Here is an 11,320-nt window from a genome sequence, read left to right on the forward strand (position 1 = left end):
ACGTAAGATGACACGCTTCTTGCTTTATGGAGTGACGACAGCAGGTAAAAAAGCTTCCTAGAACCAATAAAAGAGTCCAATGACAAACTCGAATGACATTAAATGAAGAAATTAAACTTTGAGAGAGAGTTTTGTGAACGCTTTTCTCCAACATGGACCTGTACGTTAAATCACCGTGCCATCACTCCCCTGCCGCTCTGAACTGCACGCTCCAGCTCATGCTGAGCAAGGAGACATGCGTCCCCTGTCCAACATACAGTACAACATACAATAAGTGATGCCTTTTTTTGCATAAACATCGTCTTCACCTTTTTAAGGCCGAGTACTGAATAGTGTATTTGCATTTTGCGCAGGAGTAGAAGATCGGATTTTGCCAAGACGCATTTTTGTGGCCAAATGTAAATGGAAAAGTTTGAACAAATCAGATAGCTATCTGATCAGAGAAAACACATGAAGTGATCAGGTGTAAAAAGGCCCAAAATTGAAAATTCTTGTTCTCATGTTGATATACACAGCCTCTGATGCTCAAAAATGGACTCATCATATGTGTTGTTTCCTGGCATCATTGGGTGTTTTGGGTCTTCAACAGACACCTCTTCCCCTGTGACCTGACCAAGGTTAATCAAACTTGCAGCCCCACACGTCACCTCTTTTCAGCCATAGCCATCTTGGGGCGCGTTCGGCATCCTCCATGCTGTTACTGATGGCTCTTCTCCATCTTGCGCCAATTATTCCAAGCAATCTCTAAGCCTGAGAGAATGGCTTACGAATCCTCGGCAACCAAACTCCACAGGCATGATCCTGGTTTTCCACCCATTCAAGTGGCAGGCCCCTCCTTCGTCTCTTCCATCCTCTCCTTCCCAAGGCACACTTAGCTTTAGTAAGATAAACTGCTACGTAGACTCAGATAATGTATGGTCTTGTGTGGTCTGGGTGATGTGTGCTGGATTTTACAGCTGTCTATCTAGGTCAACTGTCATCACCTAGTCTAGTGCTGTTTAGAACAAGTCAATAGGGTTTCTTTTCCTTGTTGGCTGCTTTTTCTCCTTGACAAATTCAATCATCCTGCCTTAAGTGTTGGTGCTTCTTCTCCCCGCTGATCCTCTTATTATACATATACTTAATTATTACAATTTAAAGAGCACCTATTTTATTGCTAAAAACGTAATTTTGTATATTTGATATAATACAATGTGTTCATATGGTTTATGGTTAAAAAACACATTATTTTCCACATACCGTATAGGTGTATGTGCTACGTGTCCTGAGATAAAAATATAGTGTGAACATCATATAATTGATAAACAATGACACTAGCTTTCTGTTTCTCTCTCTTTTTTTAAATAATCTACAATTTTCCCCTGTGATGGACTGTCCATTTTTTCAGGGTGTAACCCAACCTGTGACCCAAGATGCAGTGAACGGCTCCAGCACACCTATGACCCTGCAAAGTATAAAGAGGTGCGGAAAATTGATGGATGATCAGTTTCTGTGTGAATGTTCTTATTTGCAAGTTTAGTGACTCATATTGAAATCAATTGAAAAACATGTACTTTCTCCTTTTTTTATTCTGTTTTCATATATAGTTAAACCTCAGAGTCTTCATTTGAATCTCCAGCTCTGATTCACACATTTGTAAGGTTAGCTCAATGCATGAGTGTATGTGTTCTGCTTTGATGTTTCTGCTATGCTCATGAAGGTGTGAAAAATTGCAGCTGCACGGTTGCTTTAGCTTCACTATGAGGGGGAACATCTCCCCTCATATGTCCCACCGAATCTCTTTTAAGATTTCAATTAAATTCAATGTTTATTATATAGCGCTTAATTGTTTAATTGTTCCAAAGCAGCTTTACATTAATAAAAACAAAAGAAAACACAGAAAAATCTGAGGAATTTTTGCTATTATAATAGAGAAATACTTTAGAAAGTAATCAAACAAATTATGATTCAATCATTGCAAGGTGTAAAAAAGATTCTCAAGGACCATAAGGAAAATAATTTTGCATTTTTTTTAATTAAGTAGCAGAGTGACAGCATTTTAAAACAAACATTAAAAGCATTTTTTATGTCTGTAATAAAATAGGTTCTAGGCGTCACTGTTACATTGTAAATATATATTTAAGTACTAAGTAATAATCATCAACAACATTTACTTATTGTAGGGTTGGGGTTAGGTTTAGGGTTTGGTTTAGGATGAGTTGCATGTAATTATGCATAATTAACTGTTATTACTATAATAATTACATGTAACATGTCTAACAAAGACACCGTAAAATAAAGTGTTACATTATGTGTGTACAGAAATGCAATTAAATAACTTGTGAAATGAATTTGTGACAAAGTGCAAAAACAGATGCAACACATTGCACACATAACAAGTGGGACAAAACACCCCCCGCTTACACACCTAGACTGAGTTCTGACCACAAAGTAACAGTGTCTCCTTATGAGCATTTTAACTGCAGTTATTTCCTCGCTGCTGTTACATTTGCTTTTGTTAGATCTCGAAGACACAGTTTTGTGAGACAACACAATGGATTTTCACAGCTATTTGATTATTTATCCTTTTCTGTTTGTCGCATTTTTCAAAGTGTCAGGTAATGCTTTTTATCTGCTGTAATCAAATTTATATATTTATATATCAAACATTCATATATCAAATGTATCAGTTTGTATTTGTTAAATCTGTAATAACATGTTTTATCTCTCGTTCCAGAATGCTCTGAAGTGTCTATTGTTGGAGGAAAAGATGTGAAAAAACTTGATCCATGGATGGTGTCGATTCAAAAGGACGAGCTTCATGTGTGTGGAGGAATTCTCATTAAAAACCAATGGGTTTTGACTGCTGCTCACTGCAAAGAGTAAGTCAATCAATTTTTCAAGAAATATGATCTATAAATGATCACCAGCAATTTTAAATCTTGCTGAAACATGAAAATTATGTTTTTTGTTGGGTATAAGGACATCTTTTATGTTGTTCATTGGCTAATAATAATAACAACACATAGATTAACATTTGTTATTTTCAACAAGGTATTTGTTCAAGAGTTCAGTTTAGTAACTAGTCAGACCATTAAAAAAACTGAAACTGGAAGTAAAGTTAGGACCAGACGCGTATCGCATTACCACACGTACGTCTGATGAAACGGTCTATATAGGCTATATGAGTGACCGTGGTTGGTAATCTTACACCAATTATTTAAAAGAACTGTTTTAAATCCAAAAATGTATTCATCTGCTTATTTACATTCCTCTTTTTCTTTTTCAGAGAGCCCATAAAATCTGTGACAGTTCTCATTGGGACTCTGTCTCTGAGTAAAACTAAAGGCTCTCAACGAGTTGGCATTCTCAGTTATGAGCACCCCAAAACATACAATGAGCAGACTAAACAGGATGACATTATGCTCATTAAGGTATGAATAAGTTTGAAGTGCTTGTCTTTAAGACATGTTGATTATTTCCCACAGTATGCATTTTTACCCTGTCTTTTTTTTCTGTAGTTAAACAAAAAAGTGAAAGCAAAGCCCAAAAAACTCCCTAAAAAGGAGCAAGACTTTCAACCTGGAACAAAATGTGTTGTAACAGGTTGGGGTACTAAGAATTCAAAAGTTTCGCTGGCTTCTGATAAACTTCAAATGTTAGATGTCACCGTTGTGGACAGAAAACTGTGCAACCGTTATTACAAGGATGATCTTGTCATTACAAATGATATGCTGTGTGCAGGAAACACAGAGAAAAACCGAGGCACTTGTCACGTAAGTTATATTTTGATGTTTCATCTTATGGCTGGTTGCAAGCACTTTAAAGAGTAACTGTCAGAAAGAGGAAAAACTGTTTTTGTGTGTTTTTTTAGGGAGATACCGGTGGACCACTGCAATGTAAGAAGAACCTTGTTGGAGTCGTTTCAGGATCGAGGGGATGTGGTGTTCCTGGGAAACCAACTGTGTACACTTTTCTTTCTAATAAACACATGTTGTGGATAAATAGCATACTTAAAAAACAATTCAACAGCACAACCTATTAGGAACGTACGGTATAATATATCATCAATTGTCAGCAGCCAGGATATTTTTTCAATAAATATGAGATTATTGATAAGTGTGTATTTACAAAGTGCCTGCTATTTTTTTCTTCAATCTTTTATAATTTTAAGTATACATTTTAACAAATATGATTATCAATATTAAAGTAATACATTGTGCTTTATTTTTTCTCCCCATGACATGTAATTGAATAACTGGAAATGTTGTTCTTGATTATTTGTCTTTTATAACATTAAATTCTTTTGACACCAAACACAAGAAGAAAGTTGCCGTTGTTTTGTGTGTGTGTGTGTGTGTGCGTGCGTGTGTGTGTGCGTGCGTGTGTGTGTGCGGCCGGGTTATTATCACGTTGTGGGGACCAATATACATAACTATATTATCAGTGGCAGGGCCGGCCCGGGCCAATTTGCTGGCCTATAGGCAAAATTTCACCTAGTGCCCCTAGAATCACAGACAATTGTTTTCCAATCATTTTGTGCATAAACTTACACAGAAACAAAGTGCACAGCTTTGTTTTGTTTTTCTTTATATTGAAAATATTTGGGAAACACACACACACAAACACACACATACACACACACAAACACTTTCAGGCATTTGATCTTGACATTGTTCGAATTTTGTCCTTCTTTTTAACACTGTACATTTAACTTAAAATATTTAATTTTGTACAAGAAAACAGCCCTTATTAATTAATTATTAGTAGCATATTGTAGTGCAAACGTGATTTTTTTGGCGTTTGATGAAAATAAAACCCATGAAATTATATTATATGACACATGACATGCTGGAAGGCACACTTTGTGACCTAAAGAGTTGTCGTCTTTTCCTTTGCAACAGTGCTGCGGCGCTTGTGGCCTCTAGGGGCGCTAGACGTGAAAAATACATGTCTAGCACCCCCTAGTGGCCAAAAAGTTCCATGGGGTGCCTTTAAAGTATTGTTTATTGCAACAAACCATTAATATGCCAGTCACACTCTTAGAAAAGGATACAAAAATTGTCACCGCATGACATACTTCTCAATCTGTTCACATTTTTGGTTTAGCTTTAAAATTCTGTCATCATTTTCCAATCCTCATGTTGCTCCCCTTTATGAATTTCTTTTCTTTCTGATGAACACAAAATAATATATTTGATGAACACAAAAACAAATATTATGGAACTATTTTGATAAATGATGAAGAAGATATTTTGATAAATGAGCACACAAATAACGGTACCAATTGAATTTTTCTAATATGGAAGTCAATGGTTACAATCAGCTGTGTGATTACCATTATTTATCAAAATTCTTTTGTGTTCATCAGAAAAAAGAAATTCATACAGATTTAGAACAACATGAGGCTGAAAAAATGGTGACAGAATTTTTAGGGCCACCCCTGGTTTTAACTTGACCGCCACGCAGCGCTCTCACTTGAGCACAGCTGCATTGGGTTGTAGGTCATTATTGAGTTTATCCTCACTTTAGGCTTTACACCCTGAGGTCACTTGTGGTCCCATTCAGTGAAATTAGGCTTCTGAATATCAGTATGTCACCATTTCTATAAACAGCATACAGTACAGATATTTGCCCTTGTTGCGGATGTTTGTTAATGCTAATATGATAAAACATATTTAACATGCCATTTACGTAACCATGGTGATAATTTCTGTCAAAACATGTTCTGTATGGAAAGCATCCCAAAAATCTGTGATAGAAATCTGTAGAATTTTTTGGCGAACACTATGCATAGCAGGATAGCAAAGTCTGTCAAATGAGGTAGAGCCTTTTCCCACCTGGCACCTAAACTGTGGATACTGTTTGGGGCTCAGACACTCTTAGTCTAAATCTAGAATGAAGACACATCCTTCAGCCATGCATATACATAACTGCATCCTGTAACATGTGTATATATATATATATATATATATATATAGTTGGGAATTACAGCAGCCCCAGTCTGCACCCTGTCTCTATTAGATGACCACACACCGGCCCTGTAATGACTTCAGACGACGCCTGACTTGTGACAATGTGACTGTGAAAAGCGCTATACAAATAAATGCGAAGGAAAATAGTGTACGATAATAGTTTGTGATTTGTTTTTACAGGCGTGAAACTAACTTGTGACAATGTGCAAAAACAGATGCAACACATTGCATGCATAACAAGTGACAAACACACCAACCCTTACACACCTTTAGATTGTTCTGACCACAAAATAGTGTCTTCTTATGAGTATTAAACTGCAGTTATTCCTTCCTGTTGTTCATTTGACTTTGTTACATCGCAAAGACACTGAGTTTTGTGAGAGAGAGAACACAATGGATGTTCACAGCTATTTGATTATTTATACTTTTCTGTTGATCGCCTTTTTCAAAGTATCAGGTAATGCTTATTTATCTGCCGTGGATGTTTTGTAAAACATTTGCATATTAAATTCATCAGTTGTATTTGTTAAATCTGTAATAGCATGATATATATCTTGTTCCAGATTGCTCTGAAGTGTCTATTGTTGGAGGAAAAGATGTGAAAAAACTTGAACCATGGATGGTGTCGATTCAAAAGGACGAGCATCATGTGTGTGGAGGAATTCTCATTAAAGACCAATGGGTTTTGACTGCTGCTCACTGCAAAACGTAAGTATTTTTTCAAGAAATATGATATCAATTACCACCTGCAGCCTTAAATCCTGATGAAGCATGAACATTGTGTGGATTTTGTTGTGTATGAGGGCATCTTTTACCGTATGTTGTTCAATATATAGGATAACAATATATAGGCTTTATGTATTTATTTAGTCTCCCTGTATAGGTTAAATCTCATCTTTAAACGTCATAATAGCATATGTAAAAGTTTCTGTCACAGTAATTTCTACATGCTTTTAAACAGATTGAATGTAATTCTACACTATTGCCTTATATACTATACAGATTTATGAATATAGGGAGTGTCTCCTTGTGTGTAAATAAAAGCTATATTCGGTAGTTTCAACTGCTACATTTGGTTTAGCAACATACATAACAGCGGACCAGTGTTGGTTCTTCCTTTAAAATGTAAACAATACTTAAACAAAATGCTGTTTTGTGCATCATGCATGCGTCAGCTCTTATATCATAAATGTTGTTCAGCTCAATGCACAGAGTGTAGATGCCGAAAGAGACACACATTTCAGTGGGACCTGGAAGACCTAGCACTCGTGCAAGTCACACAGTAGCCTATCTGTAAAGATATGAAGCTAAGGTTCATCCAAACAGTTGCTAGTTTTGTCTTAACGGGTCTAAAAATCGCTATAAGTAAAAAATAAAGTTGCTAAGTTGGCAACACTGCTTCAGACAATCTCCAAGTAAACCCCACCCACTGATTAACATAGAATTTGCATATAAGTTGAAAATGAAAACATTTCAATCAAAACGTTTTATTTTAATTAGATTTATGTAACTGTTATTGGCTGAGCATTAATAAATTGCTTTTTAATAATGTATTTTTTGCACGAAATGTCTTGCCTCACAATTGTAGTGAAAATGAAATGTCAAATCATTTATTTTTAATTATGTAATTGCATTTTATTTTTCAATTTGCCAGGGAAAAGATGCATTATCACCCTAAAAAATAAAATAATTAAATTAAATGTTTTCATTTTTATTTTAGCATTTAATTTTCAATTTTGGGACATATTTTGTGATTTTTATTATTTTATTTATTTAAAATTTGGCAGAAAAAAACTAGGTTACATGTTTGTGACCTTGGAAACAAACTGCAGGAATGAGGAATGTCTCCAATTTTATGGATAAAATACTCTGCAGTGGTCTTGAATGATGAATTTGAACATGGCTTGTCTTAAAGGTGCTCTAAGCGAATTCACGCTTTTTAGGCCATAAAACATGTTTGGTTTCATATCTTGTCGTTATCTGCTAGCTGCCTGTCCTCTGAACACACTGTAAAAAAACGCAGTCTCTGTAGACAGACCAGTCTTTGCAAACTGCATCAAAAAACAAAGTGGTCAAACCTACCACCACGAAACATAACAAAGTGTTCCAGTCAATGACAAGAAGGATTTGGGAGTAGGGGTTGGGCGTGTTTATGATTTGTTCAGAAAGCACGAAAGGGAGGGGGAGGAGTTAGCTAAGCTCCGTGTTGTTTGAACGTCAACAAGAAGTGACGTCACACAGATTCGCTTAGAGCGCCTTTAAAGAGCTCCTATTGTTCGATTTACATTTTTAAACGATGTCACGAAGTTATCGTCTCCACTGTAAATCTCTTCTCTTAGACTACAACAAACACATGGATTGTAGGCAACAGTTTACTTCCTAGGATTGGTGATATAGTAAATACCGACATTATCATAATTCCTCCTGCTCCGGACTTACATCCTGTAAGTTAACTCCTGTTAGCATTGCATTGTGCGCTAATCTTTCAAAAATGGTTAGGAGCGTCACATTTTCTGTTGACATCAGAGATATTCAGGCCAATCACAACGTACAGATTAGCTGGCCAATCAGGGACACACAGCTTTTCAATTCTGTGTGTTTCAGGAAGAGAGTGAAATCTGGAACAACAAAAATTTGCGGTATGTGGAAAATAATGTGTTTTTTAACCATAAACCACGCGAACACATTGTCTTATACCAAATACACAAAATAACATTGTTTTTAGCAATGAAATAGGTGCTCTTTAAAACGTATTAAAAACACCACATTGACATATAAACAATAATTAAAACCTGATCTTTTCCATGTTTTATTTACATTCCTATATTTCTTTTCAGTGAGCCCATAAAATCTGTGTCAGTTCTCATTGGGACTCTGTCTCTGAAAACTCTTAAAACTAAAGGCTCTCAGCGAGTTGGCATTCTCAGTTATGAGCACCCCAAAACATACAATGAGCAGACTAAAAGGAATGACATTATGCTCATTAAGGTATGAATAAGTTCAAAATGCTTGTCTTTTAAACATGTTGACCATTTCCCACAGTATGCATTTTAACGCTGTCTTTATTTCTGTAGCTGAACAAAAAAGTCAAGACAAAGCCCAAAAAACTCCCCAATAAGGAGCAAAACTTGCGACCTGAAACAAAATGTGTTGTAAAAGGTTGGGGTACTCAGGATTCAGAAGTTTTGGCAGCTTCTGATAAACTGCAAATGTTAGATGTGACTATTGTGGACAAAGAACTGTGCACATGTAATTACAAGGATGAACTTGTCATTACAAATGATATGCTGTGTACAAGAAACAAAGAGACAAACAGAGGCCCTTGTCAGGTATGTTATATTTTGGTTTTTCATTGTTGCAAGCTCTTTGAAGAGGAACCGTCAGAAAGAGAAATTAGTTTTACTTTTTTTTTTTTTAGGGAGATTCCGGTGGACCACTGGAATGTAAGAAAAACCTTGTTGGAGTCGTTTCAGGATCGAGGGGATGTGGTGTTCCTGGGAAACCAACAGTGTACACTTTTCTTTCTAATAAGCACATCTTCTGGATCAACAACGTACTAAAAAAACAATTTAACAGCACAACCTATTAGGAACATTTATATTATATCATCATCATATTAGATTGTATGTAATCCATAAGTGTTTATTTACAAAATTAAAAAATAAATTAATTCAACAATGCAGTTTAACAAATACGACTGAGTATCTAATATTAAGTAATTGTGCTTTATTTTTTATTGATATGGTCCCTTAATATGTAGTTGAATATACTGGAAATTGTGTTCTTAATTGTTTGTCTTTTATAACATTAAATGCATTTCACACCAAACACAAGAAGAAAGTTTCCATTATTTTTTTATGATGGCTTTCATACTCAAACCACACTCAGACACTTCCCCTGCATAATTCAAAGTGTCATAACAAGCAAAGACATCAAAGCTGAGGACAGAACGACACAAACTGAACTTTTGATGCGAGCATTTGTTTATCAACGGCAATATACAGTGTCACAAAATTATTGCATCACAAAGCTTCAGTGTATGCTTAATACATGAAATATTGTCATGTTAGCAAGTAAATATTCTATTAATCACAAATTGAATACAAAATACTAAAATTTCATAGTATGCAAAAAATAAAAAATAAGGATATATTTATTTTTATTCTTTTATGTTGAGAGTTGTTAAAATATTTTTGCTGTTTGTGCTCTATTGATCCATATGGTAACAATTTGTAAGGACTTTAATCAGTGTAAGTGCAGAGATGAGTCTTCAGTCAACACAATCTATATTCTGTAGGCTATTGTTGAATTATGTGGCAGTTTTATGTCTCAAAGTAGACAGAATCAAATTCAGTTAAACTAAATTAAATGTGTATGATGCAAGGCCAACAAAGTAAAATCTGTTCTTAACAGAAGGAGTAGAGATGACCAAATATGATCCAATAGTCAATAGTAAAATACTACCCCCTCCTGGACAGACAACTTTATTTTTCAAGCATTTACTTTAAGTAATTTCAAGGTTCTCTTTGAGCCATTAGAGGTATTAATTTTAACCCATGGCCCTTGACTGGCACCTACTATTTTTTACATTTTTAATTTAGTGTTTCAACAGTTTCCTCAGTAATACTTACAGTATAACACTCTTAAAATTAATTCTTCACGAATAGAAGAACCTTTTTGTCTAATGGTTCCATAAAGAACCTTCAACACCCAAAGAACCTTTCTGTTTTACAATAAAATATTTTGTGGTAAAAAAAGGTCAGAAAGAAGATGCATTTTAGGTCTTTTTTAAATCTTCAAAGTTTATTAATGCATCTTCATGCAATGTGTCCACCATAGGTATTGGGACTGTAAAAACAAAATTGCTCTGTTATGTCATGTGACACTGTGTACTTTTACCTCATATTCATCTTTTATTATTAAGACACTTCTTGAGTCCACAGTAAAAACAGCAATTTTGCCTTTATTGTCCTAATACTTATGGAGGACACTTTATTTCATAATAACTTTCTAAAATGTGATCATCTTGTTATACAGTTTACATCTAGAGGGTGGATAGTCTATTATGGCATGGTGAAAATGGTGATGGCATGTATAATATTGTGTCAGGTATAGGCCAAAGCAAAATGTACTTAATGGGGTTTAATTGTGTTTCCTTAAAGTGAATAATTAACATGTCATGACGGAACCAACATGACTACTTTTAGGTTACACCAACTTAAGTGCTTTCATTTAGGATTAGGCTAGATAAGAAAAGGATGCTAAAGGCAAAAATGCAGGTTGCACCTCTGGCAATCCCTTCTACAAATATTTCTGCAAGTGCAAATCTCAGCAGATAAGCTTCATTAAAGAAACACCTGCCAATC

The 11,320-nt window shown here is 35.2% G+C and overlaps 2 protein-coding genes across 2 annotated transcripts; both read left to right on the forward strand.

Annotated features, from left to right (window-relative positions):
• Positions 1–2,305: 2,305 nt before the first annotated feature.
• LOC141281020 (granzyme K-like) lies at positions 2,306–4,290 on the forward strand. Its single transcript, XM_073812582.1, has 5 exons — positions 2,306–2,597; positions 2,717–2,861; positions 3,269–3,413; positions 3,501–3,755; positions 3,854–4,290. Exons 1-5 carry the CDS (start codon positions 2,534–2,536, stop codon positions 4,022–4,024), a joined length of 780 nt encoding a protein of 259 aa, XP_073668683.1. The 5' UTR covers positions 2,306–2,533; the 3' UTR covers positions 4,025–4,290.
• Positions 4,291–6,299: 2,009 nt separating this feature from the next.
• Positions 6,300–9,773, forward strand: LOC135776791 (granzyme K-like). Its single transcript, XM_065287708.2, has 5 exons — positions 6,300–6,411; positions 6,518–6,662; positions 8,792–8,942; positions 9,029–9,283; positions 9,373–9,773. The coding sequence occupies exons 1-5, from the start codon at positions 6,348–6,350 to the stop codon at positions 9,541–9,543; spliced, it is 786 nt and encodes a 261-aa protein (XP_065143780.2). The 5' UTR covers positions 6,300–6,347; the 3' UTR covers positions 9,544–9,773.
• The last annotated feature ends 1,547 nt before the right edge of the window (positions 9,774–11,320 follow it).

This window comes from Paramisgurnus dabryanus, chromosome 18 (assembly GCF_030506205.2).
Source record: "Paramisgurnus dabryanus chromosome 18, PD_genome_1.1, whole genome shotgun sequence".
NCBI classification, from domain to species: domain Eukaryota; kingdom Metazoa; phylum Chordata; class Actinopteri; order Cypriniformes; family Cobitidae; genus Paramisgurnus; species Paramisgurnus dabryanus.